Below are 21,887 nucleotides of genomic sequence, written 5' to 3'. Positions count from 1 at the left end.
TCCATATCCTTGGGTTCCTTGGAATCTGTGGATTCATCCAATCTCACATAAAAAATATTTGGGAAAAAAATCTTTACATTGTTGCTGATGTACAAGTATACTATGTAGTTAGGACTCCAATGGTTGTATTTGTACCGAATATGGACCGACTTTGTTTTTTTTTCTAATTATTCCCAAAACAATACAGTATAACGACGATTTATATGGCATTTATATTGTATTAGGTATTATAAGCAATCTAGAGATTATCTAAAGGAGGAGGTACATAGGTTATATTGCAAATACTACACCACTTATTATAAGGGACGTGAGCATCCAGGGAGTTTGGTATCTGCAGGGGGCCCTGGAACCAATCCCTGTGGATACCAAGGCATGACTGTACTAGAAATAGGAACTTAAGACCAATTTAGAGAATGCTATTGTTAAGTGCATTAAGATGGAACACTATTGACTGATACATGTTGACTAATATTATGGGCTGCATTGTGCCCTATCAGAATTCATATGTTGAAGGCCCAGTACCTCAGAATGTGATTGCACTTGAAAATAGGTTCTTGAAAAGTTCATTAAGGCAAAATGAGGTCATTGGAGTGGGCCCTAATCCAATATGACCGGTGTTCTTAAAAGAAGATCACACCATATTAAGACACACAGAGAAGACGGCCATGTACAAGCCAAGGAGAGAGGCCTGAGGGTGAAACCAACCCTGCTGCTACCTTGATCTTAGACTTCTAGCCTCCAGAACTGTGACAATTTTGTAACTATTTGGTATTTGACTTTCCTTTCTAACAGGGACCGTGTCATGACGATTTCTAACTGACATCAGATTGCTGGCCCCACCTCTAGGGGCCTCTTCTGTCTTAATGATTGATCTGAGTTGTAAAAACGCAATACCCAACCCTGGTATTAGAGCAGCCCACTTGGCATTTGTTTGCTTGTTTCCAGTTTTCAAATCTATCTTGGGAAGCAGATCAGAAAAGCATTATAATCCCCATTTTATAGATAATGAAACAAAGCCATGAAATAGTTAAATTGTCCAAAATTTCAGTCAATTTAGAGCTGATACGAACACACAGGCTCCATGACCCCAGGAGAAGGTTCCTTTCACAAGGTCACACTGTTTTACTTTGTCCAGTGGTAAGAAACACTCAATGCTTGTATTTATCTTTTCAATGAGACTGTGCAAACTAAAAGGGTGCCTTTTGGAAAGTGATATTCAAGGTTCAGATAATCTAATCAGAGAAATGGAAAACGGATTCTACCAAAGCATCCCACTGGGTCATCCCTTTGTTACTTCATGTTATTTCTTCACTTCTCTTTCTTCCCAGAATCTCATACAGATTTTTTCCAAACTTAGGCTGAGCCTCCACCGACCATTGGCTCAGCTTAGAATTAAAAATGAAATTAAAACAAGAAAATCCAAGATGAGGTATTACCTTCTTATATTTTAGGGTATTTCCCCCACTTTGAGCACCCCACTGCCAAGCTGGTCAATCAAGGTCACCCAGGGATTGTTGGAATTCATTGGGTAGAAAGCAATGAATTTCTAAGTCTTGTCAAAATTAGGGTGCCAGCTGGCAGGGGAAGCTTAAAACAACAGACCTCAGTTATGTGGCCCCGCTTAGTTTTATTCCTTCCAAGCCAAAGATGAGAGAATTATGCTTCTTTGGAATTCTCTGTGTATCCATGTAAGAAGGCCACGTTATCTGGGCAGATTTGGCACAGGTGTGGCCTGTTAATTTCCCAGGAGGCACGATGTTTTTGTCACTCATGTTGACACTCATTTCCCTGGGATTCTGACTCCTAGAACTTTGTATAGAATTTTTAGCCCATGCTTGAAAGAGTATCTGATATTGAGCACTTTATCATGAATTCTAAGCTCAGGCTTGGAGAAATCGTTCAAGCTGGGGTTGACACCAGGCGAACAAAGGGAACTTAAACTCATCACTCAGTACGTAGGATATTTCATGGTAACGGGACAAATTTGTACTTTATAATCAACTGATGAATGTCCATGCTTTAGCTATGCTAATGGCCATGTCTTTATATTTTGTGCTTTCTTTCCTATTAGACTGGCCTCATTGTAATGAGTTACTATAAATGGATCACCCAAATAACTAGATATGTAGGTAGAAGTGTGGGAACCCGGGAAATCAGAATTCTTTAATCATCCCAGATCTAGGTGGCTTCCCTTTTCCAGAATGGGTGGCCACCCAGGTTGGCATTCTAATCCGTTTATTGCCATGCATATTTTCCCATACATGGGTGCTGTAACAGTGCCAACAAATGGAGAATGTATTATACTTTCCAAGAGTGTTTATTTGAGCTTGCCAGTAGCTCTATGAGCTAAATAAGGTAGCTGTGTTTAGCCCATTCTTAAAGGTGGATGCTGAGATCCAGCATGACAAAGCTGCTTTCCCAAGGTATAGTTATCATTGTAACCAGGACTAGAATCCAGGTGTGATGGCTGATTTTGTATGTTAATTTGCCTAGGCTGAGGTGCCCATATTATTTGGTCAAACATCATTTTGGGTGTGTCTGTGACAATGTTTCTAGATGAGATCAACATTTGAATCAGCAGACGGAGTAAAGCTGATCCCCCTCCCTAGTGTGGGTGGGCCTCATTCAATCAGTTGAAGGCCTGAATAAAACAAAAGCACTGAATAAGGGGGAACTGTGGCTACTCAATTGCCTTCAAGTTGGAACATCCATTTATTTCCTGCCTTCAGACTACAACTGAAAGGCATCAGCTCCTCCTGAGTCTTGAGCCTGCCAGCATTTGGACTGGAACTATATCCCTCCTGAATTTCCAGCTTGCCCACTGCAGATCTTGGGGCAAGTGTTGCCAGCCTCTGTAATTGCATGACCCAATTACTCATAATAAACCTTCTTATACACACACACACAGTCCCCCCTTATCCATGGAGGGCATGTTCCAAGAACCCAAATGGATGCTTGAAACGGTAGATAGTACCAAACTCTACATATACTATGATAAAGTATAATTTATAAATTAGAGTAAGAGATTAACAAAATAGTTATAACAATATATTGTAATAAAACTTAAGTGAATGTGGTATCTCTCAAAATATCTTACTGTACTGCACTCACCTTTCTTTTTTTTGTCTCTTTATGAACGTGTGAGATACTAAAATGCCTAAGTGATGAGATGAAGGAGGTAAATGATGTAGGCATTGTGATGTAGCATTAGGCTACTAACTGACCTAATGATGTATCAGAAGGAGGGTTATGCTGGATCATTGGAACATGATGATGGTTGGATGTCAGGAGCAGATACATCAGGTCTTTTCATTTGATCGGTGCTTAAGTACCAGTACGTTTACTGCATTTAAGGTATCATTTAATGGTCTGAGCTAATCTAATCTTTAGAGGTGAATAATTTACTCTATTTAATAGGTCAGGCTTTTTTTCTTTTGCCACAGCAGTCTCATTGCTTGTAATTACACTGTGGTGTTCCCTTTAATTTAATGCTACTTAACAAGGCTTTGCTGAGAGCCAGAGCTGTATTTCAACCCCAAATCATCAAAATGCACAAGAATGTTTAAAAATTAAAATGTATTGATTTCTTAGAACAGGCAGGCTCTTATATTATCTTAATGAATAAGATACCTGGCCTCTCTAAATTTGTGTACTAACTTGATTCATATGTTAAAGACACACTCCTTCAGTTCTAAATTTGAAGGAGGGCCTTAGAGGAATTCAGACACTAAGTCCTTTGGTAGTGATGAATGTCAAGGTTAGAGAATGGTTTTCAACAAATGCAATCAACCAATTATATATACCAAAGGAAATTCTTTATTGTAAACAAGATATAAAGTACAACAAAAGAAATATTGTGCAAATTGTAAATCACAAGGATTTTTTATTAAAAGAAAACTCTCTTTGTTTTCCATGGGTCCAAGTTTTGATGTCAGAAATCTAGACCCAACACAGAGTAAAATGTTAAAAGGGAAGATATACGGACATTTTTTCACTATATATTTTAAACAATTTACTTTTGTTTTACCACTATGTGTACAACAGAATATAACAGAAATACTGTTAACAAAAGCGAATGTTCCAGTAATTTTTCCACCCACCCAGTTCCGTATCTCCCACCAAAACTCCTATAAATTAACAGGACAATAACTGTCCATTTGTGAATAATGGTCACTAATTTTCTAGTTCAATAAAGCACACGTTATATCCTCATAACATAAGGGTACTTTACTGATGACATACGCCATCCTTTTCAAGGAGTTATCTAAAATTCGTGATATCCCTTCTTTACAATATATATTTTCATCTTTGAATTTTTTTCCTAAACAAAGTGCAGTGTATCTTAGTCTCTACAGAAAACACATTGGTATACAATTTCAAATCTACACAAGAAACGGCAGGCAAAGTTCAAAGCATAATAAAATGCCTAGATATAGTCATCTGTTAAACTTTCAAAACAGAAATGCAAAAAATTTGTAGTTACACTTCAAAGCAATTAAATTATTGAGGATTCCAAGTCTTTGGGTCCTCTTTAGCAATATACAGCTAATCAATTCCAAATGTCAGCAATAGTGTAAAAATGCTAGTTCTAGATATGTTTAACAACTATGTCCACGAAGTTGACTGGAAAGACTAGGAATAGTAAACAAGATAACTCTAGGAAAAGATGACAATATTTGTAATACTAAAAATTGATTTTGTATCTCCATCTCTGTACCGTAATGCTGATTTCCAGTCTCTATACTCTTGAAACCAGTGCTTTAGAAGAATCACATTGAAAACAGTTGGTCTCAAGTATAAATGACAAGCGTAAAGTAACAAATTGTGCACACAAATTCAAAATCTGTGCTACCTGTGTTGACCTCATCTGAAACCTTCAAAAAATATTTAAAGGAATAAAGGCTTTCTCATCTCTCTTATGTGGTAAGAAATGAACCCTGCCACTCTGTGACCTGGCCTGTGACCACAGCACTTGTCATCTAACCCAGTCTGGGCCTTCTCCCCAAGCTGCGGGGCTTCTGCTCACAGCCCCCACTGGAGGGCCACAGACTTGCAGTGGAAGCAGTCTTATATCACCACTGGCTCCCAGCTGTGACCAAAGTTAGTACTAATTCTTCACCTTCCGATCTGTCACTGCGTTGGAGCAGTGACTGGAGGTAGGGCAATGTCGTTTAACTTGCTCACTTCCATCTGCCAGTTGGGTAGCTTCTTGGCTGACAGATGACGTCGCGCATGCTTGGTCAAATGGTCGCTCCTCATGAACCGCCGGTCACACATGGGACAGGCGAACTTCTTCTCACCTGTGTGGGTTCGTCGGTGTCTAGACAGTTCATCAGAACGGGCAAACCTCCTTTCACAACCTTTCCAACTACAGCTAAAAGGCTTTTCTCCTGAAACACAAAATTCAATTATTACTACACATTTATTAAATCACTTTAAGTTACATACTTAATTATATCTAAAGATATTAAATGTATATCTCAAGAGATACATTTTAAAATAAAAGCTACTAAATTAATAAATTGTCAAGTGAGTACTATACTGTGTATCACACTATTTTTAACTTTCACTGTCATGTTTATTAAAATCTTTTCCTTATAAAAGAAGCCCAATACATAAAAGTTTTCTGACCTCAACTCTGATACAAAGGCTTTAAAGAGTAACTACTCAAGACATTTAAAGAACCATTATTTGAGAAATGACAACAAAACACCTTAATGTTTTGTTTTAATGAAATCTTTTAGAGGAGCTTGCAAAGTAAATATCATCCACTGAATTGGCTAATAAGACAAGTTCTTCCTTAATATGCCTAGATTATATCTGTGATTACTGCCAAAAAAATCTTCATTTAAATTTCTAAGACATAAATAATGGTTGGTACCTGTATGCGTTCTCATGTGGGCTTTCAGGTGAGAGCTTTTAAAGTACGTCTTGCCACATCCTGGATGGCTACAGATGTGACTTCTTATCCTCGATGAGTCAATCTGAGGAGTGACTTTTGCTGCCGAAGGGGAAAACCCTGGAGCAGGGGCAATGGGAGAGAGTCTGGTGCCATTTGGGCTCACCACTGGAGGCTTTGGATTCTGGACAACAGGCTGGGGCACGACAAACATGACGGCACCTTTCGGCATCTGAGTGCCCATGAACACCACAGGTGGGCACACGGCAGGGGGCTGACTGGGTGGAGTGCTAGGAACAACTGTTGTCACAACAGGGTTATTTGCAGGGAGGGGAACCATCTGACAGATGACCGGCATAGGTGGCACTGCTCCTGCTGACACTGCAGGTGGAGAAACCAACACCGACTTTTGTTGTGGGGACATGGGGGCTGGCTGAGGTCTACAGATTACTGTCTCTGAGGAAGGCACAGAAAAGTCATAAAGTGCAGCACTAGCTTTCTCGTCATCATCTGCCACTGTGTTTCTCTCACATTTGGATCTGTTTGGTGACACAGCTGCACAAGGTATGTTTTTTCTTGCAGCCTCAACATTTAGGTGGGTTCTTCTTCGAAAAGAATTGTCCTGACTGTTGAGGATGCTGGCTGCTTTCACTGGGCAGGATCGGTGGTTACACAGCTGAGCATCAGCAGTGTGACGAATCACACTTGTTGCCTGAGCCTTGGGGAGTTTGGGGGCAGGTAGTGGGCTCTTCTCTTCCTCTTTGAAAGGTGCCGCAATGTGAGGCTTGGAAGTATCTGAGAATGATTTGAAGTGTCCAGTAGGTGGTGCTGGTGCCATCAGATTTGACACTTGAGAGGGTTCAAAGTCAGAAGGACTATAAGGTGGAGTCAAACACTACAAAGAAATATACAGGCAACAGAGTGAGAAATTTAAAGTAAAGTTCATTATGTAAATTACAAGAAATTACATCATTTACATTAATCTTAAAAACAATAATACTTACAAACGCTGGAATTGTATGAAAATCAGGTGTACCCGGAAGCAGATTCTCTTCCTCTGACATATCAGATACTGGAGTAACAGGTCTGTTTTCAATATATTTCTTAAAATCAGACTTCCAACTGCAGCTCATTGACATAAGGGCTTCTACAGCTTCAAAATCACTTTTTTCTGCGGTTTTGTTCCAGGAATACATACTCTCTTTTGATCTTTCAGAAATCACTTCCATTCTTTCCTCCTATAGAAACAAAAGATTAAATGCTTATAAGCATATTTTTGTCATCGAAATAAGACACAGAGCAATGTACTTTTTTACTTTTTTACTTTTTTACTATTTGCACAACTTTCCAAGTTAAAATCTGAAATAAGAATTTTTCTCTCACCCCTACTCTGATGGTAAAGGTTATAAAATCTTCCTCATTGTTCCTCTCAAACTTAGGCTTGAACACTGATATCACCATGAGGTAAAGAGGAGCATCTTATTTATCATTAGGGGACCAAGGCCAAAGGTATCAATGTATTTGTGATCCAAAAAATTAAAGCTCTTAGCTTAGAAAAAAAAGAAAGTTTTATATTCTTTCCAGAGTGGCCTCCTGCAACTGGGGTCAGACAAAATAACTAAGGGAAGGCTCTGAAAAAGTTATCTTTTTTCAACACTACAGATACAGCATGAGGACCTTGGACGTGAGTTCCTAACAGAAAACAAAAGCCAAAACTTTCTTAAAAATGCAGTGTAGTAGACAGAGCTCTGGACTGTTGAAATGGATCTGACCTTTAAAAAGACACTGCATTGTGAGATAAAATCAATAGGATATGAAATTTTCAGTCTCTTCCAAAAAAGTGTATTAAGTTATTTGATATCTAAAAATTTTTGATAATCTATGGAAAAATTCCAAAGCTTTATTTTATTTAAGTGTCAGCTTCACATCTGTGTTCCCTTTAACTGGATCTATTTAACAATGGCTTGATATTCACAACTATGACCAGCTAATGCAGTAATACCCAAACAAGGAAAATCAGAAAATTTAATATTCCACTCTGAATTTACAAAAACCCCGACTGTAAGGAGTATGCAATAGTCAAAACAAAACTATTTTAATTTTTTAAAGAACTGCTTGATGACAAGAGCACATTCTTTCTATTTGTACAGCTCCTTCTACCAAGTGTTTAATGTTTCATATTCAAGTTCCTTAAACTGCACTTAAAATTGTAGTACCCATCTTTCCCATTTTCCATTAATGTGATCCTATTCTTTTTGTCGAGGTAGAGATTGTGTAAAAATACCGAAAAACATTTTTTACGTTACAAAGTGTTATTCTCAACGCTCGTTTTAAAAAAATCCGTAAACCTTCAGTGTTGAAATGCTTAGAAAACGAGCCATTGCTCTTGAAATTTATCTAACAATGCAATTGCATAATTGCGCGCGCCTTTATGTAAGCTGCAATGGACAGCGCATGTATGTGTAAAAGCCTCAAGACGCCAGTGCAAAGAAAGGATAGAGAAAAGGCAGGCAGCAGGGAAGCTAGTGTGAGCTGAGAGATGAGGGGAGGGCAGGAAAGGGAGTGGGGCTGGAGGGAGGAAAGGGAAGCGCGGGCGGAGGCGCGGACGGGGGAGGCAGACAAGGGGCGGAGGCGCGCGGCGGGGGAGATCCTCGCTGGCGAGGACAGACGAATGGGGCCGCCCTAACCTCAATGAGGCTCACGGGTGAGTCACTGGGAACATTCCTCGCGGCTCGCACGTCCCTGAGTCCCTGCCCCCGCCATTGGCCAGCCGTCCCGGCGGCCCCAGTCCGGATTGGCTGGGCCGCCAAGGGCGGGGGCGGGGAGGAGGAGGGGGCGAGGCATGTGAACAAAGCGTGATCAGCCGCTGCTCCCGGCGGCGCCGGAAACGTGAACTGGGAATTGCCGCGCCGTCACCTTTCACCTACTTCCTGAGCTCTAGGGCCCCCGCCCTCGCGCCGGCCTGGAGGAGGGGCCGCGGGCACCGCCGCCAACCGCCCGGCAGTGCGCGCCCGAGCCCGAAGGGAGGGGCGGGGCCGCGAACGCCCGGCTCCCGGAGCGCCCGCCCCTCCCAGCTCCCTGCGAGCCGCCGTTCCCTTAGGAACCGACAGCGGGGCCGGGCCTCGCTCCCGCCCCTGGCGGAGGCCAGGGCTGGGTCACTCGGGGACGAGAAGCTCCCCGGGCGCACCCGCTCCCGTCCCACCCCCGGCCTCTGCCTGAGCTGCCAGAGGAGGAGCTGGGTCCCCGCGGAAACCCGGCCCCCGCCCTCCACCCGGCCGTAGCCCCCGGGGATCCGGCCAAGCCCTCGGCGTTTCCCGCCCACACCGCCCGCAGGACCACAGACCACCCGGTCTCTCCCGGCAGACGCGGCGTCTCCCTCCCCGCAGATCCAGCAGCTCCGGCCCCCGCCCGCCACGCGTCTCCACGGGTTCCCAGACGTGCAGCCCCCCCCGCCAGACCCCGGCTCCATACACGCGGCCCCAAGGCCGGCGGCTCCCGCCTAGACACGCGGCCCCCGCGTCTCGCGGCCCCGGCTCCCCCGCCCACCTTCTCCGCCCCGCTGCTGGGTCCCGCTTTCCACCCTCCCATCCCTGAGGCGGCTCCCCACCCCTTCCAAGGGTTTCTCATAAGGTGGCCACCTGCCCCCACCGAGAATGAGAAGTCCCCTGCCGACGTCTGGGGGGGTCCACTCCTTGTCTCCCCCTCGGCAATTTGCGGCAGTGTGCCATTCCCCCGCGTCTACGCCGGCACCCCACCCCCCAGCCCCCAGCTATCTGCTAAATAGCCCAGGTCCTGCAAGCCTCGGTTCAGATCTCCAAGAGAGGTAGTAGCCTTCCTCCTCTCCCGTGGACACCTGGCCCCTCAAATGTATGCAAGCAGCCCCCTCCCACCCTGGGTTGCAGCCCCGATCCAGGCGGGGGCATCTCTCCCCGGCGCCAGGTGCAGGGTGGCCCCCTTGTTCCCCCCTCCCCTTCCATACCTTTTCCTATCACCGCCAAGGCAGCATCCCCCTCCTCACTCTTTCGACTCCTCCAGTTAGTTAACCTCCTCCTTACCTGCCTCAAGTCTCCCTGTGGAGTTGCCCCTTCCTCTCATTACACCTTGAGCAAGATCCCTCTCCCTTGTCTCCTGATTTAAACCCCCCTCCTGACCCCCTCGCGATACACGTCCTCACCAATGACCAGTCTGCAGGCAGGAAGCCCCCCTCCCCCACGACTCCGCTGCAGCCCAGGTTCTCAGGCGCCGCTGATGTCAGGGGCTCGGGGTTCGCGCCCCTGCGGGCTCTCAGACGTGGCGAGGCAAGGAAGGACAGAGGCATCCCCAGGTGACTTACCGCAGCCTGCTGAAGAGAAGCGCCGAAGTTGAGCATGGTTGGCTGCCTGTCTGACGGCGGCGAACTGACTGGCTGCTAAGCTGCTTGGCCACAGACGGGAGCCCGGAGACACTCGACGCCACTCCCGCCGCCGCCGCGCTCCGCGCCGTCTGCACCCTCCCCATTCAGGTAGCCGCTCCGCCAGCCGCGCGCCGCGGGTGGGGGTGGGGGCGGAGCCTGCGGCCGGCCAATCAGCGACAAAGGTGTGTGAGGCGCCGGCCAATGGACTAGCGGCGCCACGCGTGATCAGCAGCTGCCCGGCAGCGTGAAGCTTATGTCAGTGGAGCGTGTACACAATCCCCGGCAGCATGTTCCATCAGCCCTGCCCCAGGGAACTCCTGCTGCCCCCTGACTCAGTGACACCCCCTACTCTTTGCCCACTCCTCGCCTGTCGTCTCCCTCCCTGGCATAGGGGGCGGTGACGTGGGCGGGGGCCTAGCCTGGGGGCGCGGCGACTGCGAAGCGCCGAGGCACTGCGGTCCCACGTGGGAGGTGGGGAGTGTAGCCGGCTCCGCCGTGTCCCCACGGCGCGGGGTCCCATCTCGGCCCGCCGCGGGGTGGACAGGACCAGGCAGCTGGACAGGGGAGGTGGCGGCTAAAGGGTCCGAGCCAAGATATTTGCATTTGGAAGCACCGTCCCCTTGAGCGTCTGGCGAGAAAGCAGAGCCTGCTGACCGACTGGGCTGCATTTCTCGAACATATGCTGGGTTTTGCCTCGCTGAGCCGTGGGATCACGGGGGCGGAGAGGAGAGGGAAGGGAGCCCTGTCACTGAGCCGGCACCTGCTACTAGGCCCCCAGCCTACGCCCGGGCGGCGGGCGCGGACTCGCCCTCCCTATCTGAGTCGCTAGCAGTAGTGCCCGCCCCTGCCCGCCCCGCCCATCCTCCCTCCAGGACGCCGAGAAAACGGTGTAGGGACTGCGGGGAGCTCGAGAACTGGACCAATGGAGTGATGGGGAGCCGTAGATCCGAGTTTTTATCCTTTCTGATGCAGACGGTCGGTGTAGTTAAAGTTTAAACTGCAGTCTACAAGCTGTTTCAAAGGTGTTCCCCACCCCCACCCTCACTCTGAGCCAAGGCCTCCGGAAGCGCCCTGCCTGGAAACTGCTTGTGGGGATGGGGTGGGGAGGAGTTACCCAGGGTCGCCAGGGGCCCGCCCCGGCACGGCTGGGGCCCTCTTCGCCACGCCTGGGGGTGGGGTTGCTGCTGGGATGTCTGCTAGGTCAGAGACACAGCGCCCCTTCAAAGCACCACTCGCTCTCCACTTACGCACAACCCCCATCTCCACCCCGCTGGGCTAGTCCGAGGCGGGCGGGCCTCTTGATTAGGAGCGCTTGCCTCTGCTTTGGCTCTTGGCTCCCTATTTACCCCCTTTTAGCCGTTTGATGCCGGTTCACAGCAGCTGTTGTTGGAGAGTTGGGTAGTGATAAACCGGCTTTAAGCAAACCGGAGATTTTATCTCCTTTGGATAGGCTGCGCGCATTGCAAAGATCACTCCCCTGAGCTGTCTCACCACTCTGTGTAACTGAAAGGCTAAAAGTAAGTGTCTTTTCTTTCCCAGTAAGCACAGAATGAGCACAGAAAGGGAACAATTATTTTAGAAACTGCCAAATTTATGAAAATCTTCCGATGGTTTCTTCTGGTATAAGGCTCAGGCTAGCCAACAGTAGTAATACTAATATGATTGACAGGGCCAGAGACGCCCACGGTGGGAGGGCAAGAGGACTGAATGGCCTCCTGTCACTGCCTCGCCTGAATCTGCTGGAGGGGCGCCAGCTCAGCAGCCCAGGCAGCTCTTCCTGTCTCCTCCGCCCCAATCCGCTCCCCGCTTCTGTCGGCAGGGTGTCCCTCCCTGCAGGCTTCCTTCCGCCTGGGCTGTCCCATCCTGTTGATCCGAGCCTGAGGGGTTGGAGCAGCTGGCCCTGGGCACCTGCTGCAGCAGAGGAAGCTCCTGTCTGTGTGCAGCCTACAGGCCAGCCTTCCTTCCTGTCAGGGAGCCGCCCCCCTTGGGTGGCCACAGCCAGCTCTCCAGGTCTGAACCTCGTCCCTTCCTCAGGAATGTGGGACTGCTGGCATGGTGCCCCAACTCACTGAGAAGCAGGGAGCATTCATGGCTTGTGGGAGTGATTCAAAACAGGAAAGAAAAGAGAAAAGGGGTAGGAGGAACAGTGTGGTGGTGGCACAATTCCTAGAGATTCAGAGAAAGATGTTCCCCAGGCACCACAGACTCAATATAACCAAAACTAAATTGTTTCTGCTCCTTGTATGAGCTCACTGTCTCTCATCCAGCCGTTCCTTTCTCCCTGTGTCCACTTGGTCCCCAAGTCTCAGCAGTTTTACTTCAAAAATGTCTCTCTTCCTTTGCTTTCCATTTCTATCCCTCAAATGTTGCTCTAGGTCAGTCTGTCATCAGCTCTCCCTTGGATTAAACCATGTTTAATCTCCCAACCCAGCCTCCACCCCGACCCCAGCCAGTTCCCAGTACCCAGACTCTCCATACTACATCCAGAGTAGCTTTTTGACAGTCACGATCCCATCATGACACTCCTTACTTAGAAATGATTCTTTGCTCCTGTTGCCTAGGATATAGTCTGCCCTACTCTCCCAACTTGATCTCCCACTCCAACATACCCCAGTCACAGCCATACCAAATGACTTGCTGTTCCTCAAACATATGGTGCACTTACATGTCTCTAAGCCACATCCTCATTCAATAAATATTGTGTTGCTCATTTATCCACTCCAACAAATATTTGTTGAGCACCTACTATGTGTTCTAGGCACTGGGAAACAGCAATGAACAAGACAGACAGGTCCCTGCTCTCAAAACCTTGGATAGGAAGACAAAGATAAGTACAATAAACTACACACACACACACACACACACACACACACACACACACACATTTATTCACTTATGCAGGTAAGTTAGTTAACTGTAATGCCTAGAATTGCAATAGGGTGATGTGACTGTGGGTAGCTGGTTTGATTTGGGAGAGAAGTTTGCTTTGAAGAAGAGACTTTTAAGCGAAAAATCTAATGAGAGGATAGGCAGATCCAGAGAGAGTACACCTTAGTTGAGGGAACAGCTGTGCCAGAGTCCTGCAGCAGGAAGCAGCTTGCCCTGTGTGATGCAGTATGGCCTGAGGTAGAGAGGGTGCCAGGGAAAGTGGGAGGGGACAGAGTTGGAAAGTGAGGCAGGAGAAGCCAGAGGACTGAGGAATTTATAGGCTACCATATGAAATCTAGATTGTCTTTAAAGTAGACAAGGAAACCATTGTTTGGGGAAAACTACATATTTTTCTCCTATAAGGGCATCTTTGCCACCCTGTTGAAGCCTTCCTTCTTGACTCTAAGGTGAATTTATTTTCTTGTGCTCCCATCGCACTCTGTCCACACTTCTTTTACGACACTGCCCGTGCTCCACCCACATATGAGTTCCTTCAAGATGGTGGCCATGTGATCATCATTTTTCTGGTCTAGTGTCTGTTCCATATTAGGAACTCAAGATTTTTTTTTTCTCATTAAACTTTGTTTTAATGGGTCTCAAAATTCTGTGACAGATTTTTGGTCAAGTTGTTTCCATTAAAAAGTACTGATTTTAAAAAACTAATAACTTAAAAACTGCCACACAAAGAAACAAATGGTTCACAAAACATTCTTTCCTGCTGAAGGTTTTACTATGTATTGTAATCATTAACCAGTCTTTTACTATTACACTTAAATGGCCAATTGAGACAAACAGTTCTGAGACTGTGCTTCCACCACTGATTAAGACTGGAGTGGCAGGTATTGGGGATAATATTCATTTAGCCTTCTGACCTTTCTGGGCAGACTTGGTGACCTTGCCAGCTCTAGCTGCTTTCTTGTCCACTGCTTTGATGACACCCACAGCAACTGTCTGTCTCATGTCATGAATAGCAAAACAGTCAAGAGAAGGGTATTCAGAGAAGCTCTCAACACACGTAGGCTTGCCAGGAACCGTGTCAGTGATGGCAGCATCACCAAATTTCAAAAGCTTGGGGCCATCTTCCAGCTTTTTCCCTGAACAACGATCAATCTTCTTCAGCTCAGCAAATTTGCAAGCAATGTGAGCTGTGTGACAGTCCAGCACAGTGCGTATCTGGCACTGATTTGGCCTGGATGGTTCAGGATAATCACCTGAGCCATGAAGCCAGCTGCTTCCACTGCTGGGTGATTTTTGCTGTCACCAACTACATTGCCACGACGAACATCTTTGACAGACACATTCTTGACATTGAAGCCCACATTGTCCGCAGGAAGAGCGTAACTCAAAGATTCATGGTGCATTTCAACAGACTTTACTTCAGTTGTAGCATTGACTGGAGCCAAGGTGACCACCATGCTGGGTCTGAGAACACCAGTGTCCACTCGGCCCACAGGGACAGTACCAGTACCACCAACTTTGTAGACATCCTGGAGGGGTAGACACAAAGGCTTGTCAGTTGGACGAGTTGGTGGCAGGATGCAATCCAGAGCTTCAAGCAGGGTGGTTCCCCTGGCACTGCCATCTTTACGGGTGACTTTCCATCCTTGAACCAAGGCATGTGAGCACTTGGCTCCAGCATGTTGTCACTGTTCCAACCAGAAATTGGCACAAATGTGACTGTGTCAGGGTTGTAGCCCATTCTCTTAATGCAGGTGCTGACTTCCTTAACGATTTCCTCATATCTCTTCTGGCTATACGGCAGCTCAGTGGAATCCATTTTGCTAACACCAACGATCAGTTGTTTCACACCCAGTGTGTAAACCAGAAGGGCATGCTCACGGGTCTGCCCATTCTTGGAGACACCTGCTTCACATTCAGCAACCCCAGCAGCGACAATCAGGACAGCCCTGTCAGCCTGAGATGCACCTGTAATCATACTTTTGATAAAGTGTCTGTGTCCTGGGGCATCACTGATGGTCACATGATACTTACTGGTCTCGAATTTCCACAGGAAGGTATCAGTGGTGATCCCACGCTCGCATTCAGCTTTCAGTTTATCCAAGACCCAGGCATAGTTGAAGGAGCCCTTTCCCATCTCAGCAACCTCCTCTCAAGTTTTTTGATGGTTCTTTTGTCGATCCCACCACATTTGTAGATCAGATGACCAGTAGTAGACGTGCCGGAATCTACGTGTCCAATGACAACGATGTTGATGTGTGTCTTTTCCTTTCCCATTTTGGGTTAGATTCAGCGGTGGTTTTCACTACACCTGTGTTCTGGTAGCAAACCTGTTGCAAAAAGCAAGATTTTTTAAATGGAGAAAATAAAATTGGAGGTTGTCTCTGAAGACCTACTGGAGTTACAGACAGAATGTGGACAAATGCCTGGGCAGAAGTCTGGATCCTTTCATACCTCTCCCTTCGCTTGTATTATTGCAGGACCAGGCATGGAAATCTGTCGTCTTGGGCATGAGCTAAATAAAGTTCTTGGGTAGTAGTAAGCAGTGCCTCAGATAGATGCTGACCTTTCCTACTGATGGTGCTGGTTTCTCCTTCTATCAGAATATGAAGGAAGTGGGGGTGGGGGCTTACATGTAAAAAGCCCTCAGTTCATTTATGGATTTTAAAACACATAGTACCCATGAGTCATCTTCTCTTTGCTCCTTCCAATCAATGGATATCATCACCATTCATTCCTTGCCCCACCATGTTCCAGGCACTAGCTGAACACTGAGGAATAAGCATAAAAAAGGCACCGCTCCTTTGTTGAAGGAGCTTCCGGTATGGTGGGAGAAGTAAATAAGTGAGCCAGACAGTATGGAGTGTGATAAATGCTAAGAAAAGGGTGTGTCCAGAATGTCCTAGTAGGCCAAGGAAGGGGTCAGGGAAGGCTTCCCCGGTTAATCTCTAAGCGGGAGGAATAGAAGGGTGGAGGTGGAGAGGAGAGAGAACTTGGGGAATTCAGGATGCTCTGAATTGTCTGGATTACAGATTTGAGAGGTAGGATGAGAAGCTCAGGATGTTAAGAGAAGCAGCCCAGAACATGAAGGGCTTTGGTGTGCCATACTAAGGAATATAGATGTGGAACTTTCACCCTCAGGTTTTAGCCAGGAGTGGTGGTATAGAAAGCTCATTCTGGCCTAGTGCAGAATGGACCAGAGAGGTGAGGGTCTAACACCAGTGGGCAGGCTTTTGTAGTAATGTAGGCAGCAAAGATAATGCTAGCCTAAACTAAGGAAATGGTGGCAGGCTCGGAAAAAATGGACGAGCTACATCAAGAACTAGCGGGATTTGGTACTTGATTGCGTGTAGGCATGAGGAAGAGGGTGGTGTGGAGGAGAACTGCTGTGTTTCTGGCTTCATTTACTGGATGAAACAGGACAAAAACAAGACCCAAGGAAGGGACCACAGGGAGGCAGTAGATTTTGATGGAGAGGAAGAAAATGCCAAATTTGATTTAGGACATGTAAAGATGAGATTACCTGTGGGACATCCAAATAGAGATGCCGGGAGGCAGTTGGAGTTTCAGGTCTGCCGTCCAGGAGGGAAAGATCTGAGGTGGTGATTAAAATGTGGGAGTAGTTAATATATAGGTGGCAGTTGAAGCTAGAGGAGTGGATAAAATCCCCTAGAAAGAGTAAAGGACAAAAGATAAAACTAGGGGTGGGCTTCTGGGGAACTACAGGCACAGGAAGAAGAAGAGGGAACAGCCACATGGTGAAATACTGGCAAAGGGGTAACACGGTGAGGACTTCTTTCGTATATGCCACACACACTACACTTAGGATTTCTTAGCCTACTGTGACATAAAGGTGTGATGAGAGGCAAGCAAGGGCTGATTCAGAAAGTGAAAGTGTGAGCTTAGAAAAAAAAAAGATCCCGTCTGACTGACGGGAATATAATAATATTTTGGTGAATATTATTAGTTATTTTCATTGTACTAATTACCATGGTTTTTAAGTTCATTAAAAAAATGTTTTTTTAAATCTTGATCTCTATGTTAAATAGATTGCTTCTAAAGATAGCCACAACAACCCCTCCCATTCCACATAATCTTTTCTAATGTAATTTTCCCCTTCCTGCTTCAAAATGTGAAGTCTGTTTCCCCAGCCCTCGATTGGTGCTGGCCATGGGACTCGCTTTGACCAATAGAATCCTTTGTGGTGCTGTGGGACTTCATGACTAGGTCTTAAGAAGCCTTTGTAGTTTCTGTTTTCACCCTCTTAGAAACCAGCCACTAGGCAGAGGAGCTTAGGCTGAACTGCTGAACAATGAGAGAACATTTGAAGGGAGAATGGCCATGTGGAGGAGACCAAGGCACCCCAAAGAACAGCCAGGACCAAGACTTCAGATGCAGGGCCACCTGGAACCCTCCAGCCAAGCAGGCCCAGCTGACACAGCCTGGAGCAGAGATGAGCTCTACTTGAATTCCCGACCCACAGAATCACAAACACTAAATGGAAGAGCAACCCAGGTGGCATTTCCAGCCTCCCCTCTACCTAATAGTCACCTACTCCCACTTGTTTGCAGGAGTGACCCTGGGTTTGGGGGTGGTTTGCTATGCCACAAGAGATAACTGAAACAATGTGTATGTGTTTATTTCATTCAGCTCTGGAGTGACAGTCACAGTTTTCAAAATATTCATTTTATAAATAAATATATATATATATAAAATATATCTAATATATTATATATATTTTAAGGATCTGAAAGAGCTGGGAGAAAGCCCCAAGAAGGAGGACTGGAAAAACTGATAAAGTAGAAGAGGAAGAGAAATTGGAGTAAGACATCTTTTTTCTATTTTAACTTGGAGAAGTGGGAAGTATGTAGATCTGGAAGAAAAATCCCCCCCACACCCTGTGCTCCCCCGGCCCTGCCCCATGAGAACTGTACTGAGTGCGCTGAGATGGAAAGAAATGTGTAATAGGAAGGAAGGGAGTTCACCTTGACCCAGCATCTGCTATGCACCAGTTGTTGCCTGGTTCACTAAGAATAGGGAAGACCTAATTTGACCCACAGTATAACGTTCATAGTATATTGTAACACTTTACCTTAGGATTTTTTTTTTTGTGTGTAAAGAATTAAAATTTTCCACTCTCCATTCTACACTTTTTTATCTCCCCAACATGTGAAGTAGTTAAGTGGTTAAGTGGCTCTGCAAAGTTGCAACTAGCAGTAAAATCTAGTTAGTTGACATTTTGATTCTTACAAATGAAAATAGCCTGATTGCCTTTTTTAAACAAAAGTAATACATGCCGATCATGAAAAGTTAAAAAAGGAACAAAAAGATGAAAATCTGTAATCACCCTACCCAGTTAACCACTGTTCACATTTTTATATATATATTTTTCAAACTCTTTTTCTCTGCCCTGCCCTCTTATTTTCCCCTCTCTATATAATAGAATATGCTATTTTACAACCTGTTTTTTTTTTACTTGATAATGAACATCTCTCCGCACATCAATAATAAAGGTAGAACTTACTTAAAAGTATGCATCTTCATTTTCTCTGGATAGTCCCAGTTACTTTTCTCTGTTCAGACTTCAGAATCCTGGTAACCTTGGCTAGTGTCATACGTATGAAAGGAGGGGTGTTCCTTTTCAAAGGCTGAACATCTTCCAGCTTCTCTGCAAGGGGTAAGTAACCAGAGAAAGCTTCAGTTAGTGGACCCTTGGTCTACCATGTGGCATGGCATTTTTTTTTTTTTAAAGATTTTATTGGGGAAGGGGAACAGGACTTTATTGGGGAACAGGGTGCACCTCCAGGCCTCCCCTCCAAGTCAAGTTGTTGTCCTTTCAGTCTTAGTTGTGGAGGGCAGAGCTCAGCTCCAGGTCCAGTTGCTGTTGCTAGTTGCAGGGGGCACAGCCCACCGTCCCTTGTGGGAGTCGAGGAATCAAACTGGCAACCTTGTGGTTGAGAGGACGCGCTCCACCCAACTGAGCCATCCGGGAGCTCAGCGACAGCTCAGCTCAAAGTGCCACGTTCAATTTTAGTTGCAGGGGGCGGAGCCCACCATCCCTTGTGGGAGTCGAGGAGTCAAACCGGCAACCCTGTGGCTGGGAGCCCATTGGCCCATGTGGGAATCGAACCAGCAGCCTTCGGCATTAGGAGCTTGGAGCTCCAACCGCCTGAGCCACCGGGCCAGCCCTTGCATGGCATTTTTAATTGTAGTCTTCTGAATGTTGACATCTTCTAGAAGAAGGGCAAAGGTATTAATGTTCTTCCTTGGGGTTCATCAACCCCACTCCCACCAAGCCTTGCTGTCCAAAGGAGTGTATAGTCTTAGGAAATCCTTCTTTTCACCCCTGAAGACAAGTACATAAGTCTTTTTGGTTTTAAGTGCTATGTTGCTACTGATAACAGATATAAAACAATACAGGGAGTGACCCAAACCAACCAAAAACAGACTGGGGGAGGTAATAAAGGTTCCACAATTTGACATTGTCCTTTTACAGTTTAATTATGCCTATGGACTCCTTCTCAGGATGATTTTAAGTTCATAAAATGAAATTTGTAAGATTACAAAGGAAACCATTGTATTAATATACAGTTATGAAAATAATGAAAAATAAAATTATAATTTAGCAATACTGTACCTTATTATGAACACATTCAATAACAAGATCCAGTGTGAATCTAATAACTGAAGTAATATTGAAGTTGTGATAAGCAAAAACGAAATTTCTAGATGTGAGACTGTTGCAATTCAATATGGAAATGTCTATGATTTCTATTAGTGACAAAGTTACATGTCCTGCTGATGCTACTGTGGTTAGTGTCCTGTAGTTATGGTGAAGAAAAATGCTAAATTCACGGATTCCTGAATTCTCTCCACAAATGCCTTGGGGGTCTGGGGAAGCCCAGATTAGGCCCCTCTGCTTAACCTGTAATTAAGAAGGAAAAATGGAACCTGGTGCACTTCACTCAACGGAGGGACCCACCAATGTCTCCACCCACCTCACACTCCATGAAGATTTGGCTCTGCCCTTCCTAACTCGAAGTTGCGGTGAAGCAGGATTGAAGCTGAATAGCAGTGAGTGCGTCTTGGTCTCAGTGGGCAGTTTGCATCCCTGAGGCCCACAAGACTGGGAGGCTTCACCTCCAATCCACTTTGGTTTGGCTGTGAAATGAGCTCTTCCTGGATGTTTTCCTTTTGGAACAAGGGGACATGAGGCATGGGGAGAAGGCAATATAAGCAAAATATGACTTTGGGAGGCAGTTACAGAGTCTAAAAATCAGTTTCCACTGGGCTTTTCTGGATTCTCTTGGGCTAGTCACTTTAACCTGCCCTGACTCAGTTTCCTCAACATGGGAGTTACATAATAACTATATCCAAGGAAACCAGGGGTGTTGGAAAGAGTTTAAATAAGATAATCAATATGAAAATATTTGGCAAAGACTGAAGCAGTGCTTCTCAAACTCTAATGTACATAGAATCCCTTGGAGATCTTGATAACACAAGGAGGATAATAGCTGAAGATAGGGAGGGAGGCCGGGCTTCTGTTCAGGAGGAGACTCTGATCCTTATAGCTCCACCTCCCTGTCTACCTCTACCAGACATGGTGAAGACTGGCCATGGCCAAGTCAAATCCTATTAAAGGCCAAATCAGCAGAAACTGACCAAACATAGGGAGTGGGAACAAATATTGAATGGGATATTTGTACCAAAAAAATAAGTAGATGTAGAAAATATTTTGCATTTGTAATGCTAAATGTCTCCCAAACTTCCCAGAGAAAACATATATGTTGCATCTTTTGATTTTATGGGTCAGATCATTCATTCCTGCACAGTTCTTTTAAAGCACAACCTTTCTCATGGCATTCATAGATGAAGAGCCTTGGATAGCTCCCTGTGACCTATTGCATCTACTCTAAGCTTCGCTTGCAGAATGTCCAAGAACAACCTATATCTGAAGGGACATAATGGTGCAGCTGAGAATGTGGAAGATGGAACTCTGGGGCACTGCTGGAGGGACTGTCAACTGGTACTGTCACTCAGGAAAGCAATCTGGCAGTTGTTGAAACTGAGTATGCACATGCTCTATGACCTGTGAAAAACTCTGGAATCTATAGTCTAAGGCAATTCTCCATGGGTCCATAAGGATGTTTATCATGGGATTCCTTGGGGTAGCTGGATGTTGGAGGCAGCCTAAGAGTTCATCATTAGAGAAAGGGATTAGTAAATTATGGCAGATGTGCACTGTCAAAAACTACATAGCAGCAAAAAATGTCTACCAGATGTACATATTGTAGCAAAACTGATGGGTCTTAAAAACCTAGCATTGAGGGAAAAACAGGAAACAGAACAGGATTTATAGCACATTATCATTTTTGTAAAGATACATTCACATAGAAATTATATATCTTTTGAAGAAGGTATGCATGCTCATCTAAAGACATACTAAACGTATTAGAGTGGGTGCTATGGGGGCAAAGGGAATATAATTAGGGTTTGGAGGTAAGAACAAAAAATAAAAAGTAAAACAAGAAGAACCTTGCATAGATTAACAATGAAGGGTTTCAAAACTGAGTTTTTAACTCAAATTTTTCACCTGAGATTTTCAGAAAAGATAAAAACAAAACGACCCCCCCAAAAAAAACTCTCCTCTACTAGACGTACAAGGGCCTTCGTAATCCAGCCCTACGTGACGTACCCCAAAGTTAACTC

At 45.5% G+C, this 21,887-nt stretch overlaps 1 protein-coding gene and 1 pseudogene across 2 annotated transcripts; both read right to left on the bottom strand.

Moving 5' to 3' along the window:
* Positions 1-3,793: 3,793 nt before the first annotated feature.
* On the bottom strand, positions 3,794-10,400 carry KLF10 (KLF transcription factor 10). 2 transcript variants are annotated; one of them, XM_074316375.2, is made up of 4 exons: positions 10,233-10,400; positions 6,904-7,137; positions 5,882-6,794; positions 3,794-5,390 (listed from the first exon to the last, which is right to left on the bottom strand). In XM_074316375.2, the coding sequence occupies exons 1-4, from the start codon at positions 10,266-10,268 to the stop codon at positions 5,131-5,133; spliced, it is 1,443 nt and encodes a 480-aa protein (XP_074172476.2). In that variant the 5' UTR covers positions 10,269-10,400; the 3' UTR covers positions 3,794-5,130. The 2 variants fall into 2 exon arrangements, with proteins under 2 accessions (XP_074172476.2, XP_088655142.1); XM_088799016.1 differs by lacking the exon at positions 10,233-10,400 and adding an exon at positions 8,587-8,772.
* A 3,380-nt stretch (positions 10,401-13,780) lies between these two features.
* On the bottom strand, positions 13,781-17,856 carry LOC109434642 (elongation factor 1-alpha 1 pseudogene; annotated as a pseudogene).
* Between the last annotated feature and the right edge of the window lie 4,031 nt (positions 17,857-21,887).

This window comes from Rhinolophus sinicus, chromosome 6 (assembly GCF_057876585.1).
Source record: "Rhinolophus sinicus isolate RSI-liver-muscle chromosome 6, RSI-T2T, whole genome shotgun sequence".
NCBI lineage: Eukaryota > Metazoa > Chordata > Mammalia > Chiroptera > Rhinolophidae > Rhinolophus > Rhinolophus sinicus.
The sequence above is the reverse complement of the archived record's forward strand: the minus strand, read 5'-3'. Positions and strand labels throughout refer to the sequence as shown.

What these genes read in the sequence shown, in the direction of transcription:
- KLF10 (XM_074316375.2), bottom strand. Translation starts at nt 10,268, where the DNA reads ATGCTCAACTTCGGCGCTTCTCTTCAGCAGGCTGCG. An exon ending in CTTCTCTTCAGCAGGCTGCG is followed by an intron (nt 7,138 to 10,232) that starts GTAAGTCACCTG and finishes TTGTTTCTATAG; the next exon opens with GAGGAAAGAATGGAAGTGAT. An exon ending in TTCATACAATTCCAGCGTTT is followed by an intron (nt 6,795 to 6,903) that starts GTAAGTATTATT and finishes ATTTCTTTGTAG; the next exon opens with TGTTTGACTCCACCTTATAG.